A 20,477-nucleotide genomic window follows, 5' to 3' on the forward strand; every position below is an offset into this window, starting at 1 on the left:
CTGCAGCAGCACACACACATCACAGTGTGTGCCATCTGTTAGATGCTCTGCAATAACTTTGTAAGGTTCCTTCAGCAGCATGTTTCAAACCCCTCAGCTCTCCCATCAAGAAGACTTGGGACTATGCCAGTGTTCCTTCAGTGTCCTGAACTCCCTTTCTAATGGCACTGTGGCTGTACCTACATTCGATGGACAGAGGTGGTTCAAGAAGACGGCTCACCACCAACTTCCCAAAGGCCTTTGGGGATGGACAATAAATGGCATCCTAGTCTATGATGCTCACGTCCTTTGGATGAATAAATATTAAAGTCTAAACCCCTTAAAGAAAGCATGAAGGTTCATAAAACACATCCTATTTAACAATTGTCATCCTTCTCTTCCTAAGTAATAGCTGCAAAAAGGGGAGGCAGTGGCCGACTGGTATTATTGCTGGTCTATTAACCCAGAGGACCCAGGTAATGATCTGTGTACCTGGGTTCAAATCCTGCTGTGGTAGTTGGTGGAGCTTGAATTCAACAAAAATCTGAATTACAAGTCCCATAATGCCCATGAATTTGTTCTCAATTATTGGTGAGAAACCCATCTGGTTCACTAATGCCCTTTAGGGAAGGAAACTGCTGTCCTCACCTGGCCAGGCTTCTAGACCCACAGCAGTGTGGTTGGCCTTTAACTGTCCTCTGGGCAAGAAATGCTGGCCTAGTCAGTAACATTTGTGTCCTGTGAATGAATTATGAAAAATAAGGCCTGGGATACATTTCCCACATTTTCACCTTAACTGCTCATTCTCCAAACGCTGTAATCAGTTGTATAGTGTGCGAGCCTTTTGTCACACTTGGCCAATCTTCGGCAGCCCTTGCAGTGTCGACGTAAATGACTGAATCCACGCAACAATAGATTTTTTTATTCTGAAGAAGGGTCGAAGACCCAAAAAGTTAGCCTTCCTGCTCCTCTGATGCTGCTCGGCCTGTTGTGTTCATCCAGCTCCACACCTTGTTATCACACAACTCACTTGTTTACAGAATGGCATCTTGCAATGCTCTCCAGTTAGCCTTTCTTTGCTTTTTGAGAATGCTTCTCATGCCCCAACATACACATGAAAATGACAGTTGCCCAAGGATATTTCTTTGTCTGTCTGTCTCTCTGTCTCTCTCTCTCTAAGCTCTCAGCAAAATATTCTCTCCACAGCCTTCTCTACTTCTCTCAAATTCATATATACAGTTGTCTCACCTCAGGAGAGTGGCATAGGGAATGCTGAGAGATGCTTTGCAGACAGAGTTTAATTTAGATAAATTTGAGGTGCTGCAGTTTTGGAAAGGCATGTCAGGCCAGGACTTATACGCTTAATAAATGGTAAGGTCCTAGTGAGTGATACCAAACAAAGAGAACCTGGGCTGCAGGTTCATAGTTCCTTGACAGGGTAGCAAAGGCGTTTGGTGTGTTTGCATTCATTGGTCTGTGTATTGAGTACAGGAGTTGGGAGGTCGTGTTTCAACTGTAGAGAACAGTGGATTAGCCACTTTTAGAATACTGCATTCAATTCAGGTTTCCACAATGTCAGAAAGACTTTGTGAAACTTGGAAGGATTCAGAAAAGATTTACCAGGATGTTGCCAGGGTTGGAGGGTTTGAGCTATAGGGAGAGGCTGAACAGTTTGGGATTCATTTTCCCTGGAGCTTCGGAGGCTGAGGGGTGTCCTTATAGAAGTTTATAAAATCATGAGGGGCATGGGTAGGGTGAATAGTCAAGGCCTTTTTCCCCAGGGTAGGGGAGTCAAAAGCTAGAGGGCGTGGCTTTAAGGTGAGAGGGGAAAGATTTAAAAGGGACCCAAGGGGCAACATTTGCACACAGAGGGTGGTGTGTGCATGGAATGAGCTGCCAGAGGAAGTGGTGGAGGCTGGTACAATTACAACATTTAAAAGGCATCTGGCTGGGTACACGAACAGGAAGGGTTTAGGGGGATATGGGCCAAATGCTGGCAAATAGGACTAGATGAGTTTAGAGTATCTGGTCGGCATGGAAGAGTTGTACCAAATGTTCTGTTTCTGTACTGTACACTTCTGACCCTATAATTTTCAGATCCACTGTGCCATTTCCCCAGAGTAACTAATGTACCTCTTATGAGCTGATTGCAGAATGGAAGGTGCTGGCAGGCAGCATTATGGAATCCGAGAGACAAAGGAAGCATCCACTTTAAGCGTACTTTACAGGATACTGTATGTGAACACAAAGTCTCTGCCAAGAGAAAGCATTCTCATGGTGAAAAATGTTTATGACTATCTATTTCTTCACAATTCTATCTTAATGTCTTGTACTTTCAGGTGAACAGCATTAAAAGGGCTTTTAAGTACCTTTCAAATGAACTTGCCAATATTAAGCGACCCTATGTACTGGCCATCACCGCATATGCTCTTGCCTTGGTGGACCCTGAGAGTTCGGAGGCATTTTTGGCAAATGCCAAACTGAAAGAAATTGACATTTATGATAAAGGTAAACAGTTAAAATCATTCCTGGGGTCGGAGCTGATGGGAAATATTGAATGAGGAGCATTTTGTTCTTTAAGTCACATTGAATGTTGCGTTTTAGTCCTGTGCAAAAGTATGTCGTAAATAATATTATTGAGATGATTGGATCACAAAGAATGCATAGGATGGTAAAGTATATGCAGATGCATGGATTCGCTCTGGCTTTGTCCATTCCCACAAAACAGTTTCTATCTAAACGGTCAACAAACTTTTATATCACAGCACATAGCTTTTCTCAAATTCCATATCCAGTCAGATGTTAACATCTTTGTCTAAAATACTAGCAATTTGACACATGAAAGGAAGCTGAAGAAGGCCTCACAAACTAAACACAACTTTGCAGCCTTTCAGATGTAGCCTTAGAGATTGTGCCATTGTAAGAACATATTCATGTGTTTTTCAGACGGCTCAGGTTATCAACCTTTCTCACCATTTCAGGCAGGGAGTTCCAGAGGCCCAGCACCGTCAGAGCAGAAAATATTTTTCCCAATTCCTGCTCGAATCATCCTACAAAATGCTTTGAATCTATGTCCCCGGTTTCCATCCTCATCCTATTAGGCGTGACTCCTTCTTTCCTATTCTACTGAGGTGCCTGAGAAGTTACCATGAAGAACTCTCCTTCTCAACATCCTCCTCCCACCTGAGGTGTTGTGACCCTCAGGTTAAATCACCCCCAATCATCTCTCCCGAGTGAGAGAGAAACCTAATGTCCTTCAGGACTATGGTGATTTTACCTTCTATATTAAACACCTCAATTAAGTCACTTTCCACACCCGTAGAGGGGAGGGAACACACCACAAGTATATCCTCATGCCCGAATAAGAACCGAAAGAAAAGCTTGTGCAAATCAGTAACAAAAACAGAAATTGGTGGAAAAGCTCAGCAGATCTGGCAGCATTTGCGGAGAGAGATCAGCGTTGGCATTTCGGGTCCAGCGACCCTTCCTCAGAACTCATGGAAGCTAGGAAAAGTTTTTAGTTTTTATGCAGATGATAGGGTGGTGGTGGGGGCGTGGGCGTTGCATGAGGGGCTAAAGAGTGAATGATAGGTGGAAACAGAGCCCATAGAGACTGAATAGTTGGACAGACAGAGCAGTGGATAATGATCAGCCTTGGGGAATGAATAGCAATTAGTGGGCAATAGTGGCTAACAGTGGGTGGCATGTAATATCACACCATGTGATAACAAGGCCTGGTGTGCAGGGGTTGGGATAAGGGCGTGGGAGAAGGTGCCTAATGCCCTAAAATTGTTGAACTTGACATTGAGTCCAGATGGCTGTACAGATCCCAAGCAGAAAATGAGCAACGTTTCCCCCTTCTAGGTACTTTGCTGTTCATCCCTTCTTAGTAAGATCCTGTAAACTTTCTGAAATATCTCATACACCTGCCCTCTTACCTTCAGGACCTGAAGACATGCACTTCAAGGTATATCAGCTTCTCAACACCTCTCAGTATTCCCTTTTGCTCTTTTGTTTCATTCCTCAAAGAAATTGTGTCATGCTGGTCCAGATTGAATCCTGACTGTCACACTTGATATATATTTCCTCCTCAGTATGACCAACAGATGAAGCATTTCAGTCACTTACACCTAAATCATTAACGCACACAGCAATAAGTATGGGACACAGGACTGAACCTCCTGAGACTCTAGTGGAAGCAGCTATCTATTCACAAGAACATTCAAGACATCATTCAGCAAGAACACTTTGCTTCTAGCCACTAATCTAATTTCACTGTCCATTGTTCTTGGATCCAGTGGATTTTAACTTTTCTAATGAATCTGATGTAAAGGACCTTGAAAAATCCGCTCAGGGTGCAGCGAATAGGCTGTTGGCATCATTCCTCCCTAATGATGCCTCTAAAAAGTTTCTATTAGTTTCATGAGGCCTTTTATTAACAAATCCAGCTAACTGTCCTTGATTCATCTCTGCCTTTCTAAATAAAGGTTAAACTTGCTCCTCAGATGCATTTTGAAGAACTTTTTTCCACCATCAGCGTTAAGCAATAGTACAAGATGCCACACCCATCCTAACGCATTCCCTCTAGCAAACTATTTCCAGTCCAATTTTAAATCCCAGTTATATCCAATTTGGAATAGTGTAGCCAGCAATGTTGACCCATTATTACTGTCCTTCTCTATTGTATGATGGCTCAGTGGTTAGCAGTGCTGCCTCACAGCCATGGACTGAGGTTCAATTCCAGCCTCTGGTGACTGTCTGTATGGAGTCTGCACATTCTCCCCGTGTCTGCGTGAGTTTCCTCCAGGCTTCCTCCCACGGTCCAAAGCTGTGCAGGTTAGAGGTTGGCCGTACTAACTTGTCCACAGTGTAGGCTAAATGGATTAGCCGTGGGAAATGCAGGGTACTGGGGATAGGGTAGGTGGTTGGGTCTGGCGGAGATGCTGTTCGAAGGGTTGGTGAGGACTCAAAAGGCCCAAATATCCGGCTTCGACACTGTAAAGATTCTGTGAGCTAACCTGCCATCTGATTTGCAGGTAGTAATTCTGACCTGTTTGTGTTTTGAAATGCAAAAATAGAAAATGGGACACGTCACTGGAGAGCCGATGAAAAATTGTTACACATCAAAGAAAGCCAACTGGGCAGGGTCCCCCGAGCCTCCGCTATAACAGTCGAGGCCACTTCATACGCGTTGCTTCAGGCCTTACTTATGGAAGACCTCCACTACGCGGGTACCATTGCAAAATGGCTAACGGAACAAAGGAACTACGGTGGCGGATTCCGCTCCACACAGGTATATCTTCTGCAGATACGTGGTAACATTCAGGAAAAGAAATAGTAAGTGCGTTCTCTTTGTAGCAGCATGCACCTCACACCTTTTACAGACATCGTGACAGATCAGATTTGATTTGGGCTATATTCGGATAGAGTTTTGGCACCAGCCGCTCTCCAAGCGGTTCGCTGTCTGGCATCTGATTCAGAGCTTGTGCGAGTCCACTTCACAGACCTGAGTACAAGAGTAGAGACACCCCAGTGCAGCACTGAGGGAGCACTGCACAGCTGGGTGTGCCTTTATTCACACCAGCCTAATTGAACCCTGTCTCCCCTCAAGTGAAGGTCCAATGGCACTATATTTGAAGTAGAGCAGCGGAATATGATTCTCAAGCACCTCACAGACTCTGAAGTACCTTGAAATGTTCTGACCTGGAAAGCAGTTACAGCAATGCAAGTGTTTCTTTTTACATGGCAGGCAGTTTGTTTTGGCTATACCACTTCAAATGCTTTCCTCGTATGCATTAACTCGTCATGGAAAATGGGTCCTCTTTTCGAATTTGTCTGAAATATTCCTTTTATTTGTCTGCCACTTCTTCTCTCCTGATTGATCTCTCAGCCTTTATCACCCAGTTCACTTCAGCTAGCTCCAATTTCACATTCACCGAGTAGCCTTCATCTCAGTTTAACCCATTGGTCTCAGACCCACTCTTCTCCCTTCCAAACTAGATGTAAAATTCCATAATGTTATGGTTGCTGCTCCTGAGATTCCCAACAGTGTGGAAGCAGACCATTTGGCCCATCAAGTCCATACCAATCCTCCAAACAGCACCCTCCAGATCTACTGCCCCTCCCACCCTACAATATGAACTTCCATTTCCCTTGACTAATGCCCTAAACCTCCACATGCCTGGACACTATGGATAAAATAGCATGGCCAACCCACCTAACCTGCACACTTATGGACTGTGGGAAGAAACTGGAGCACCCAGAGGGAACCCAAGCAGACATGGGGAAAATGTGCAAGATCCATACAGACAGTCACCCAAGTGTGGAATTGAACCCGGGTCCCTGGCGCTGTGAGGTACTGTGCCACCCCTGCAGCACATTTATTCTGGAGATAATAATTACCACTATCACATTCCACAATACCATATCCAGCAAGTGTAGTGTATCCAGCTCACTGGACAGTTCTGGAATGTACTATTCTAAGAAACTTGAAAAATCTTGAAAGCTCTCCATTAGGTCCTAATTGAGATTTCTATTACTGTTATGATTTTTCAGTTTATATGCAGACAACAATCAGCTGTATGTATTGTCATCCCTTTATCACAAGTATCTAATTCTTGTGTATCTTGTTACTGTTCAGGGTCTTGTAGGTCGTTTCAACTAGTGATTTGATTTTCCCCTATTATTCCTCATGTGCACGCAAACTGATTTTACATCCTCATCTCCTGGGTAGAGTTCATCTCCAGAAATTGCAACACTGCCATCTTTGACTAACATTGCTACCCCTCCCCCTTTGCCTAACTTCTTATTTTTCTTGAATGTCATATACCCTCAACATTTAGAAAACAACCTTTGTCATCCTGCAATTAAGTATCTGTAATGGCTGTGATACTGCAATGTGTGTGCTATCAAATCAGTTACTTTGTTAGGAATGCCATGCACTTTCAGTTACAGAGCTTTCATGTCACGTTTGTAACATCTAGTGTTGACTGCTCATATATTCTGAAGTGTCCCTCTCTCTCACTGCCCTTTTCTGCCACTTTCTGAAGTTTATTTTTCACATGTGTATTTTGCTCTCTAAAGGACAAAGAGATTGCAGACTCACCATGTAATTTTAACCTGCTGGAAATCAGTCCAGTTCAAGTCCAGTGCATTAGTTTTCTAAGTCTTGTCATTTTAGTCTCTTTCGTCATACCCACAGGAGTCGGTTAAAATTGATCCTGAATGGCTTTGAATTTACTTTGAATTTTTCCAAAGAGCCCATCATTCTGTGAACATTAATACATTTGGAAGCACTTGGAAAGTTTGATTTATTTGTTCACGCATCATGAGTATCACAGGCAATGCCAGTATTTGTTCTCCATTTCTACAAGCCCTCAACCTGGTTGACTTGCTGGGCTATCTGAGAGAGTGACGAGTGTACCACATTACTGTGGGTCTGAAGTCAAACATAGGCTGGGTCAGACAAGATCAGCAGATTTCCTTCCCTACAGCATGCTGGGGTAAATGAGTGGGTTTTTTTTTCAATGACAATTGTGACATAAACTATCCGAGTTAAATATATTTTAACATCAGCAATTTTATGGTTGGGTTTTGAATTTTAAGTTAGTTGTGTGTCTGAAGTTAATAATTAACATTGCAAGTAATTTTGTACACGTTGTTATTCCTTTTAAAACAATCGGTCAGAGTGAGTTTGGGAGCCTAACGGGTTTTTGTTTATTTTAATTACCATCTGGCAAAGTAAACAATCACACCTTAAGTATTCTGTTAGAACTTTCTGCACTGTGAATCTTTTTAAACTTAAGTGAGACACATATAGCTTAGAGAGAGAGAGAGCTGTTCGCTTCAGTTTCACCATGTTTTGAGCAGTTCTGTTCCTCGCATTTAGATGCATGTATATGAGCAGTGCTCTGATGAAAGGGAGAATATAGGACAACTGGCTTACCTGAAAGTAAGGAGTTAGTGATAGTTCGAGACCAGAAATGTTGAGATGAAGCACTGCAGAGGATTTGAAGCTGACCTTCTTTAAAGCTCAGCTTATTCCTGGATCGATCATACAACTCCTGGTGAATCCTGTCTACGCTTCAAAGTTACAATTATATTAAACTTATCAAGGCGTTAGGGAAATGGATTCTAGTGTGCACACTGCACAAAGGTTGCTGTTGGATTATAAAAACTGAAAGAACTGCAGTTGCTCGAAATCAGAAACAAAACCAAAAATTGCTGGAAAAGCTCAGCAGGTCTGGCAGCATCTGTGGAGCGAAGTCAGAGTTAACATTTCAGGTCGAGTGACCTTCCCTCAGAACTGATGGTAGCCAGGAAAATGTTACTTTTATGCAGAAGATAAGGAGGGAATAAGGAGTAAACGACAGGTGGAGACCAAGCCCAAAGACAGAGGTGAACAGTTGGATTGCTTTTGAACTTGTTAAGGAATGTTTTAATCTCATGGGATAATGTTTTTACTGTGTTTAAAACTCCTTCAGTCTGTGTTAAACATAAGTAGATTGACTGATTCTATTTTATCATTTTGCTGAATAAATCCTTTTTTATTTCTATATCAAAATCTACAATATTGCATGCCTCTCTCAGAGTGAAAAACCAACTCTTTAAAAGCAAACTAAAATATAATCTATTGTTGTATTTCGGTCAGACATCTGACGTGTCTGGTCATAGCATCTCAATCAATAATAAGTATACAGCCAGCACTATGACTTTTCGATCGCATATTTTATCAATTAAATTTAAATTCCACCAACTCCTGGGCTTCTGGGTTAGTGTTCCAGACTTTTTAATACATTGCTACCATCTCAAGGAATAAACATGAGGAAATTTCTTATCAGAGGTTTCTCTGAAAGGGAGCCCCTTTATCCATAGATCACTGGGTGGGCTGGCAAAACACAGAAATGATTATATACTTTGTTTCTGCATGTGAAACAAACAAGAACAGTCATATCATTCAATCAGCATATGTCTACCCATCAATTGATAACGATTATATTACAATAAAGTTAACCCTCATTTTCTTTCTGCTGAAAGGACACAGTGTTAGCCCTAGAAGCTCTGGCAGAATACAGCATTGCAACCTATCAACCAGAAGAAATAGATATTACATTCACTTTCAGCAGCCCTAGTAGAAGCGGTACAGAGAAAATTGCAATACACGGGAAAAATGCTCTGGTTCAGGAACATCTAAAGGTAAGAATTGGATAGAAAGGCAATTCTATGTTTAAGGGATTTCAATACAATTCTTAATGAATGGTGCATTGCATCTATCTACATAACGTGTGAATATATTGATAATGCTTAACAAAATGTGCATTCTGAAGTTAGTTTACAAATTGCAGATGCACTGATCTTGCTCAGAGCTGAATTTAATTTGGGGGTGTGGGCTGGTGGTTGGGGGAGTTGTTGCGGTTTGCTGATATATTTCTCATTTGGAAACTGCCTAACAGGAAAGCTGGTATTCATCACAAGACAGGATGGACAGAGGAGATGAAATTGGACATGGGAAGATGAGCAGAATAGGCTGAATCCCAGTGCTATGACATACTTCAGGCATTCATTGCTTTTGAAGTTATTCAGAATGAGTTTTGGGCCAGTGAATATAACCAATGATGAATGTGATTTTGCCTGTTTTGGTTTCCTGGTTCAGGTCTGTTTTTGGCATCCCGAGCAGTTCATGCTGGGCTGTTCAGTGCAGGTCTAAATCTGGTCAAGTAATCAGATGACTTATGCAGTAAATGGCAATAACCCCTCAGCACACGTATCAGTTACATGAACACAACCTTGAGCTGGATCAGCGAGCAGTATTCAAAGACCGGGCTTATGAACTAGAAACAGCGCTATCATCCATAACACACAATTTGTTATGTCTTGTCATAGTTCCCCCTGGGAGAAAACATTAATGTGAAGCTATCAGGCAGAGGGAATGGAACACTCACGGTGAGTAGACTTATTTTTGTTCAATATTTAAATAAATACGTAAACAGTGTATCTTCTATGTAATTTTTTGAGCTGTGCCACCCTGAACAGCACAGAAAGACGTTTGCCAAAGATAATCCAGAAACAATGGGTGATGCCATACAAAACACTCATCAGGTTCGGCAAATATAACAAGACAAGGATGTTTCATCCAGCCTGGGGGTGTTTTTGGGAGGTGTTGGGTGGACAGGAACCAAGGGACACAGTCTCAACACGAGGTACAGACCACTTTGGATTGAGCTGAGGGTGGACTTCTTCATTCCGAGAGTGAGTCTTTGAGTCACTCAAGATAGAGATGAAGAGATTTCTCGATAGTAAAGATATTGAAGAAATCGGGGACATTGTGGGAAAATAGAATTAAGGCAGATAATCCTTCTAATTAAATGAGGGAGCAGGTTTGATGGTCAAAAAGCCCACTCCTGCTCCTATTTCCTCGTTTGCTACACTCCTATATTCTTAAGCTGCAGGCATGTTATATTTAATAAACATCTGCTGTTTTTATCAGTGCTATCTCTGTTGTTAATCAAAGACAAGTCTATTACCAAATTTCTAAATGGTACCATGTCTCTTTAATTTAAACTGTGTCCTGCAACCCACCATATGATCACAGTTCATAGTCCCCCAAATCCTGTCCCAACATGTGCACTGAAAGCAATCCTTACTCCATATTGCCCAGCTATAGAAACACTGGAGTCACTCCGTGGAAAAAAAACAATTACAAGCAATGTGCTAGAGTAAAGGGATTATAACTATCAAGAGAGATTGAACAGTCTTGGTCTATTCTCTTTAGAGAAGAGAAGGCAGGGGAAAAATATCTGTAATGACCCACTTGGAAAAGCACACTGATACCTTGAACCCCACAAGCATTGTCCGTAAAGTTAAAGATTCACACAAGTTACTAAAAGTTTCCAGTTTACCCATCAGATCAGTTCAGGTTAACTAATCAGGCTTCAGGAAGGACATACTAGCCCTGGAGTGTGTCCAGCAGAGATTCACATGGATGATCCCTGGAATGGTAAGTTTAACGTACGATGAACGGCTAAGGATCCTGGGATTGTACTCATTAGAGTTTAGAAGGTTGAGGGGAGATCTAATAGAAACTTACAAGATAATGTATGGCTTAAAAAGGGTGGACACTGGGAAGTTGTTTCCATTAGGCGGGGAGACTGGAACCCGTGGGCACAGCCTTAGAATTATAGGGGGTCAATTTAAAATGGAAATGAGATGACATTTCTTCAGCCAGAGTGTGGTGGGCTTGTGGAATTCATTTCCACGAAGTGCAGTGGAGGCCGGGACGTTGGATGCCTTCAAGGCAGAGATCGACAAATTCTTGATCTCACAAGGAATCAAGGGCTATGGGGAGAGTGCAGGGAAGTGGAGTTGAAATGTCCATCAGCCATGATTTAGATGGCGGAGTGGACTTGATGGGCCGAATGGCCTTATGGTCTTATGTACCTAACAAGAACTATTACTGTAACTCGATGGGACGAATGGCCTGCTTCCACACTGTAGGGATTCCATTTTCAGTTCTAACCACAAGCAAGCAAAAAATCAATGATCAACTAACTTTGGCTTAAACCCCTATACGCAATTTCATTTTGACATCATGATGCAAGAAAATATAAGGGACATCATGGTTTCACAGTTGTTAGCACTGCAGCCTCACAGTGCCAAGGATCGGGTCTGATTCCAGCCCTTGGGTGGAGTTTGCACATTCTCCCATATCTATGTATGTTTCCTCTAGGTGCTCTGGTTTCCTCCCACAGGTTGATAACGGGCAGTGTGGGTGGATTGGCCATGCAAAATTGCACATAGTGTCCAGGGGATGTGCAGGCTAGGTGAGTTAGCCATGGGAAGTACAGGGATGGCATTGGTCTAGGTGGGGTACTGTTCACAGGGTTGGTATGGGTTGAATGGTTTGACTGTAGGGATTCTATGATTCTGTTATCAGTTCTAACCACAAGCAGACAAAATATGAATGATCAACTTTTATCTCTACTAACTCAGACTTCAGCTCCTTCTTACACATTTGTACACAGTTCCACACAGACACCAGGAGACAAGAAAATATAAGTGTTATGAGTAAGGAATAAAGGCGCACAATTCAATAGCACAAGGTAACAAAGTGCGGAGCTGGATGAACACAGCAGGCCAAGCAGCATCTCAGGAGCACAAAAGCTGACGTTTCAGGGCCTAGACCCTTCATCAGAGAGGATTCAGTTATATCAATTTGCACCTTCCAAGTCCTTATGATCTTTGGTTTCCTTAGTTGTATATCTTTTCAATATTAAGTTGGTGATTTACTTTCAAACAGACTTTCCCACCTTAGAGTTATACAGCACAGAAACAGACCCTTCAGTCCAACTCGTCCATGCTGACCAGATATCCTAAATTAATCCAGTTCCATTTGCCAGCATTTGGCCCATGTCCCTCTAAACCCTTCCTGTTCAAGTACCCATCCAGATGCCTTTTAAATGCAGTATGGCACCACCTTGTTGGTATTCTCATCAGTTCTATGCATGTTCTAGCAATCATACCAGTACTCCTCATGTTTGTGTTTTGCGCAGTGTCCCTAAAATATTCTGGCCAAATAATTGTTTCCTATTTTCTTCAAAGTCTAACTAAATCTAACCCTAACCCGAATGTTGGTTTCTCAAACATCACCATCACCCTCAATCCTTGTCAAATTCTTTGTTTTAACCAAGATTTTGTGTTTCTCTCCAAAAAATGTTAGATTCTGAAAACGTACCAACTTCTGGAGGAACCCAAGGACACCTGTGATTATTTCAGATTTGAGGTTACAGTTAAGGGCAAAGTGGAATATGAAGGCGAGTATTGGCTAGTTCCCTGATGTACTTGGATTATGGAATGGCAGAAAGCTAAAGCACAAGATTGCTTTTGGACCACCCTATCTGTGCTGGCACTGTGAAAGACCAGGCAGAAGGAGGCCCAGATCCTACCTTTTATTTGTGATCTTGTAAGTTTCTCATCTTCATGAGTTTACAAGTGGTTTTCACATTTGTTCATGAAATTTTCTTCCAATATCTTTTCAGGACAGTAGCATTCAGATGAATCATTGAATGAAAAACTCAATCTCAATCTTTTCCCAATGACTTAAATCCATCATCCCTTGTCCTTAACAGACCTCCTCCGCTCCCTATCAAAAGCTTTTACGTCTTAACTGTAGTTTAGTGCCTAAAATTACACGTATACAAATATACAAGCAAGGAACAAGGGGAGCCATTCGGCCCATTGACCCTGCTTCGCCATTCACTTAGATCATGGATAATCTGATTTTAACCCCAAATCCGATAGTTTTTCATCCCTTTGGTGATCAAGAATCTATCCAGTCTGCCTTAAAAAGGGAATTCTAGTGTAAAGCTCCGAAAGAATATTTTGCCTCAGCTCTGTCTTAAGTAGGTGACTCCTTATTTTCAAACTATTGCCCCTGCCTCCAGGTTCTCCCGCATGAAGAAACGTCCTTTCAACGTCAACTTGGTCAAGCCTGCTCAGAATCTTACATGTTTGAATTACGTCACCTATGACTCTTCTAAACTCCAGAGGAGACATTCCTGGCCTGCTAGCCTTTGCCCAAAAGGCTATTTGCTCGTTCCATGCATTGGCCTAGTAAACCTTTTTAAAGTGCTTCCAGTGCAGGAATATCCTTCCTTAAGAGTGGTGACTTGTATTATACCGCAGTACTCCAGATGCAGTCTTACCAAGGAAAGCAAATTCTGCTCATGGTGGAAATCTGACCAATGTTCTTCACTTTTCCTTGTATTCCATCTCCTCCCCAACCCACCAACAGCTTTGTTATGTCTGTGTCTTGTCTGTTTTGCACTCAGTAGAGGACGAATTTGCTCCCTTTCACACCTTAACTTCCACCCACTTTACATTTCTTTCCTTTTTTCCAATATTTACAACCCAGCTTGTCCTTTGCACTGGATCTCAACACCATCTTCCTTCTTGCTCCTCCTCTTCCTTGGTGATAAAAATATATTTTCAAGCTCCTTTCAGTTTTTCTACCACACTCAACACATGGTTCTCTCTCCGTGGACCCGCTGAGTTTTTCCAGCACTCTCTGTATCTTTGTTTGCAGTCTCTCCAAAGCCCTATCTCACTGAAGCATAACCTCCCTACTCTTGCAACCAACTCACCTCAATATTGCATTCAATCAAATTTCCCAATTGCATGCTGTGTGGAATTCCTCATATTACTTCAACCAATGCTTAACCAATGTTTTGTAATTCTCTAATGTGGTCTTCTGGGTTTTATTTTATACAGCTTTTTTTTAAAGTCATGTCACCATTTTCTTTCAATTTAACCACCCTACCAACTTATCCAGCCATCAGTCATGGTTTGTGTCTGTGAACATCAATGCTTTTTTACTTATTTACCATTTTTTGAAGTCATTCTATTCATACTATAGCTTATCTATAATAGGCCTCCTAAAGCGATTCATCACTTTTATTGCTATCTGTCATTTTTCCTTCAATTTTACTGTCCTGTCATCGTGAAATCTACAACTGCGCCAACTACTAAATTATTGAGAACTTGCAAAGGCATGATAAACTCACCAATGTGCAGAGGAGTTAAATTTTTTCAATTCAAAAGCACATTCGAAGATTAGCAAGTGCTGAACGATGTTGCATTATCATTTTAATTAAAAGTCCATCTGTAAAGGATGTTACCTTGCTTCCCAGAAGGCTGGGTGTTCGTGTTTCTGTGTCACTCATTATGTAACGTGTGGAATTGCGCAGATGCTGTTTTAGACTCAAAACGATGCAAGTGCCCAATTCATGCAGCAATTTAACAAAACATCGTCAAAGAAAGTGGGAATGTATAACCCAGTAACATGGTGGTTTTCCTGATCCTGGGATTCTCTTCACCAGTAAGTAGTAGAGGCTCGGCTATTGGCTATATTTCTGGCTGGGTTGGATAGATTTTTGATCAAGCAGAATGTGAAACATTACGGGGAGTAGAGTTGAGACCACAACCAAATTATCCATGATTTTACCAAATAGTGGAGCAGGGCTGAAGGGCCAAATCACCTTGCCCTGCTCCCAAGTCATTCCTTGCCATGTCCCATTGAACAGGACCAGTTGATTACTGCTGAATGCAATAAAGGAGTGGAATAATGCTAAAATTTTCAATTCTTGCAGGAGATTCAGATTACCCTGACTATGGCGAATATGGCGAGCCAATGGCAGCAGACCAGCCCATGAATGGGATCAGCTGGTTTGATCTACGTTCTCGGAGAAAGAGGGATGTTCCAATCGATAATGCAGCCACAGTTCTTTACTATGAAGTCTGCGTTTGGTCAGTGCTGATAACCTCTGCAGTAATCAGTGCTAATTTGTGGTATTTGCAGTTGTCTTGTGAAGCTGTCAATGATAATTGCTGTTATTCTCACTGAAATGCAGTGTAACTTTTGGAGCATGCACTTTGGCAGGAGTAGGCCACTCAGCCCCCTTGAACGTTCCCCACCATTCGTTATCAGGAACAAAGGAAAAACAGAAGTTGCTGATAAAGCTCAGCAGGTCTGGCAGCATCTGTAAAGAAAAAAACAGAGTGAACATTTAACTGAGTTCTGATAAAGGGTCACCGGACCCAAAATGTTAACTCTGATTTTTTTTCTCTACAGATGCTGCCAGCCCTGCTGAGCTTTTCCAGCAACTTCCGTTTTTGTTCCTGATTTACAGCATCCGCAGTTCTTTCGGTTTTCATCCACCACTCGTTATGATAGTCAAGCTGAATACCCTAACCTCGCCCCCTCCCTTGATTCTTTTAGCCACAAGTGCTATATCTACTTCCTTCTTTAAAACACATGATGTTTTTAATGTCAACAACATCCTGCGCTCATAGAGTCATGGAAACAGACCCTTCGGTCCAACTCGTCCATGTTGACCAGATATCCTAAATTAATCCCGTACCAGCATTTGGCCCATATCCCTCTAAACCGTTCCTATTGATGTACCCACCCAGATGCCTTTTAGTTTTACAGAGACTCCACCACCTCCTCTAGCAGCTTATTCCATCCCATCATCCTCTGTGTGAGTAAGTTGCCCCAGGCCCCTTTTAAATCTTTCTCCTCTCACCTTAAACCTATGCCCTCTAGATTTGGACTCCCTACCTTGGGGAAAATGTCTTAGCTATTCACTCTTCTATGTCCCTCATGATTTCCTAAACTCCAAGCGAAAATAGGCCCAGAATTGAATGCGGTGTTCCTAGGGTGGCTCAACCAGTGTCCTGTACAGCTGCTACATGACATCCCAATCCTTCTACTCAATGCACTGACCAATAAAGGCAAATGTACCAAACATCACCTTCATTACCCTGTCTACCGGCCACTCCACTTTCAAGGAACCATGAACCTGGTAGTGAATTCCACAGGCTCGCTGCTCTCTGGGTGAAGAAATTTCTCCTCATCTTAGTCGTAAGACGTTCGTGTCTTGTCCTTAAGCTATGACATCTGGTTCTGGGCCCCCTGACCATCGGGAGCATCCTTCCTGAGTCTAACTTGTTTGGTCCTATTAGAATTATATATGTTTCTATAAGAACTCCTCTCCCTCACCCCAATTCTTCTCGACTCCGGTGAGCACAATCCTAATCGACCCAGTCTCTCCTCATACCTCAGTGCTGCCATCCCCGCAATCAGAAACCCAGTACCTGTTGTCAGTGATGCGACATGTCTCCAGTAAATATATGGTAGAGGCTTTCTGGGTGTGCCATGATATTGACGTGAACGTTCTCACTTAGAGGAAATCAAATACTTGGAGAAAATGAGAATGGTGAACGAAATATAGTTTGAATGTTTATCTCTTGCTGCAAATCTTACTGGTGCCAAAAATCTAAATCTATTTTTTGACACAATTTCATGAATTTTGCACAAACCTTCTTGAGTCTTAGTCAGTATTCTTGCTTTTATCTAATGCCAGCCAAAAATGGTTTACTTCATAGTCTGAATATTTAAATTAAAATTGAAGGATAGTGAGAGTTTATAACTTCTTGGTATATTGTGTCAGAATCCTTCAGTTTACTTACATTGCTTCCCTCACCATAGATATCAAGGCATCACCTTGACTATGTGTCATTTTTAAACAATCATCAGGAAAAGGAGTAACCCACATCACAAGGTCACTAGGCTCGTGTACAACTTTCTTTAAGGTCAGTGGTGAGTCCTGTTGCCTCACTGCTGTCCTCAAAATCAAATCTGATCTTGTACAAAAAGTTTGCATGAATTGACCCTGACTCTAATAACGGTGCATTTCTGTGAAAGCATTACAGACATTGCAGATACCGTTTTGAATTAATTATTCATGCTATATTAGCGATACAAGGGAAGAACAGAGTCTGGGAATTCTGCAGTGGGCAAATTACCTTGCAACCTTCAGCCCATCACCGACAAAGCGCAAGTCTGTTTTAATGGATATTTTTCTATGGGATGTAGTATCAATGGCAACGCTAGTGTTTGTTGCCCACCTTGAATTAAGCGACTTGCAAAATCATTTCAGCGGGCAGTAAAGAGCCAGCCACATTCTAGCAAACCTGAACTCCCACTGGAGCCAAACTCCATAAAGGACATCAGATTTCCATCCCTAAGGGATACAAGTGAATCATTTGGTTGCCGCGGTCACCATTCCAGAGTGTAGCTCTCAATTCCTTATTTTAAAAATCGAATTTGAACTTTTTTGGCTCCTGTGACATGATTCTGAAAGCCCATCCCCAAACATTAGCCTGTGCTTCTTGGTGTGTGTACAGCCGCCAGTGCAGGAGTGTGACACAGTGCTCTCCACTTACCTGGATGATGGCAGCTCCAACCGCACTCAAGGAATTCACTTTAAACAATGTATTAATGCTTGGAATGATAAGCATCCATAATCAAATAACCCCGACAGATACTTGCTCGTCTGGTAATGTGAAGACCTGGTGGTATTATCACTGGGGACTGTTAATCCAGAGACCTAGGTAATGTGCTGGAGATTTGGGTTCAAATCCTACCACGGCAGATGGTGGATCCAAATTAAAGTAAAACCTAATATTAGGGATCTAATAACATATCAATTGTCAGGAAAACCCACTTATGACTCACTATTGTCCTTTAATAAGGGAAACTGCCATCCTTACCTGGTCTGGCCTACATATGACTCCAGATCTCTGGCACACAATTTAGTCTGAGATGAAACCACAAATGGATGGTGGGGGTAGGCAGCTGGATGGTGGCTGAATGACCATGTATCCAAACGTCTTTTCTCTTGAACTGACTGCAAAACAAGCTGCCAATCTTACTGCCACACCTTTTTGAGCTATGTACCCATCAGGGGTATGGAAAGGAGGTAAGGTTCGGATCCACTCCAGCCAAAATGGCGATTGAGCCTCATGTTGTTGGCACTGATTTGCTCCATACCAGCCAACTGAGTTTACCAAAGAAGGAGCCCGGGTTGCTCTGGCAATGTTCACTTTTACATGTTCTGAGGAAGGGTCACTGGACCCGAAACGTTAACTCAGGCTTTTTCTTCACAGATGCTGCCAGACCTGCTGAGCTTTTCTGTTTTTGTACACTCTTACTTATTAAGGGGAGGTGACAGCCTAGTGGTACATTTGCTGGACTGTTGATCCAAGGAAGGCTCTGGAGATCCAGGTTCAAATCCTTTCACAGCAGATGGTGGCATTTGAATTCATTAAAAAAACTGAAAGTAAACATCTAATAATTAGCACAAATGCATTGTTGGCTTTTGACATCTGGTTCAGTAATGTCCTTTTGGAGAAGGAAGCTGTCATCCTTACCTGACTGTGAAATAACTCCACAGAGGTCAGTATCCTGTCATCAAGTCACCCTTTATTAACACATGCAGGGTCCTTGATGCTGATCCAGCTCTATCGGAGCTGGTTCCTAGTGTGAACAGAACCTCTGACGCTGCTGTTTCTATCTGTCAGCCAGGGCTCCCTGATTGGATGAGATTAACAGCCACAATTAGGGAACCAATATTCTATGAGGTTAACCTAATTGACCTCTTTACAATCACCACAGTCCAGTCTGGCCTACATGTGACTCCAGACCCACCACAATGTGGTTGACTCTAAACAGCCCTCTGGGCAATTAGGGATGAGCAATGAATGCTCACCTAGCCAGCGATGCCTTCATCCCATGAATGAATGAAAAAGAAATACTTCAACAATGCTCACATTAAAATGGAACCTTGCATTCACCTTACTTTAAGTATGCTGGGAGCTAACTGATTACATTGGTGTGATTTGAGATATTTGTTTTCTTTCACAAAGGCATAAGCCAGATGGTGAGAATGGACAGAGACCCTCTGGAATGGCTATTGTGGACATCTCAATGCTGAGTGGTTTTGAACCAGAAAATGCAGATTTGGATAAGGTTTGGCTTTTTTGTTTTCACAAGGTTATTGCTTGTTGGATAACAATTGTAATTATTAACAAAACAGTCCATTTTTCTTATGGAATCATGAAATCAAATTAGTCTTTAAAAATCTTCAGGGTATCTTCAGGGTGAAAAAAGTCTCTGAAATAATAACTGGGATAAAGATGTTAAATTTCTTATTGTTTTGTGGAAACGTTAGAATTGTTCCAATGCTAGAATGGGCCAGCAATCCGGGCAGTGAGTTCAAATAAGCTAACAGACATCTTTCTTTTGAAGATAGGCCTTTTCCTGTCAGTGGTGTAGCAAGAATATGAGCTGCCATTTATTAATGCAAGACTTAGTGGTCTTTCTCCAGATGGACACAGATTGCCGCATTACATACAAATTGCAAATACAGCTGGACCCTACACAGTCATCAATGGACATCCCCACTTCCAACTTTATGGTGGTTGGGAAGGGTTTAGACTAAACTGGCAACAAGGCATCACAGGAAGCAATGACAAATGACAGAAAGGAGAGCAAGAGCAGTGATTGACAAAGGGATCAAGGGTTAGAATCAAGGAAGTCTATACTGCGGGGAGGCAATGGTCTAGTGGTACTATCACAGGGTTGTTAATCCAGAGACCCAGATAATGTTCTGGGGACCCGGGTTCAAATCCTTCCACAGCAGATGGTGGAATTTGAATTCAATAAATATCTGGAATTAAGACTCTAATGATGACTATGACAATCCGTTGTTGATTGTCAGGGGAAAAACCCACCTGGTTCACTGATGTCCTTTAGAGAAGGAAACTGCCATCCTTACCTGGTCTGGCCTACCTGTGACTCCAGACCCTCAGCAATGTGGTTGACTCTGAACTGCCTGCTGGGCAATAAGAGGTTGGGCCAGTGATGCCCTCATCCCATGAATAAAGAAGATAAGAAATGGGAATGGGACAAGGAATGTAAAAAGAGACAAGCCTTAAGGCTTCATATCTGAATACATGGAGCATTCAAAATGAAGTAGATGAATTAATCATGCAAATAGATGTGAATGGGTATGGTATAGCTGGGATTATGCAGACATGGCTGCAAGGGTGACCAGGGATGGGAACTGTTACCCAGGGAAATTTAGTATTTAGGACAGAAG

At 42.2% G+C, this 20,477-nt stretch overlaps 1 protein-coding gene across 2 annotated transcripts in view; it reads left to right on the forward strand.

Moving 5' to 3' along the window:
- Positions 1 to 20,477, forward strand: part of LOC125467691 (complement C4-like) — a 101,427-nt gene that overhangs the window by 62,090 nt on the left and 18,860 nt on the right. For both annotated transcript variants that reach the window (XM_048563854.2, XM_059639638.1), the window contains exons 28-34: positions 2,319 to 2,487; positions 5,058 to 5,272; positions 9,016 to 9,174; positions 9,862 to 9,921; positions 12,695 to 12,788; positions 15,123 to 15,279; positions 19,243 to 19,345. In XM_048563854.2, coding sequence (XP_048419811.2) covers positions 2,319 to 2,487; positions 5,058 to 5,272; positions 9,016 to 9,174; positions 9,862 to 9,921; positions 12,695 to 12,788; positions 15,123 to 15,279; positions 19,243 to 19,345 — 957 coding nt within the window. The remainder of the gene's footprint in view (positions 1 to 2,318; positions 2,488 to 5,057; positions 5,273 to 9,015; positions 9,175 to 9,861; positions 9,922 to 12,694; positions 12,789 to 15,122; positions 15,280 to 19,242; positions 19,346 to 20,477) is intronic.

The sequence above is a fragment of the Stegostoma tigrinum genome, chromosome 34 (genome assembly GCF_030684315.1).
Source record: "Stegostoma tigrinum isolate sSteTig4 chromosome 34, sSteTig4.hap1, whole genome shotgun sequence".
NCBI lineage: Eukaryota > Metazoa > Chordata > Chondrichthyes > Orectolobiformes > Stegostomatidae > Stegostoma > Stegostoma tigrinum.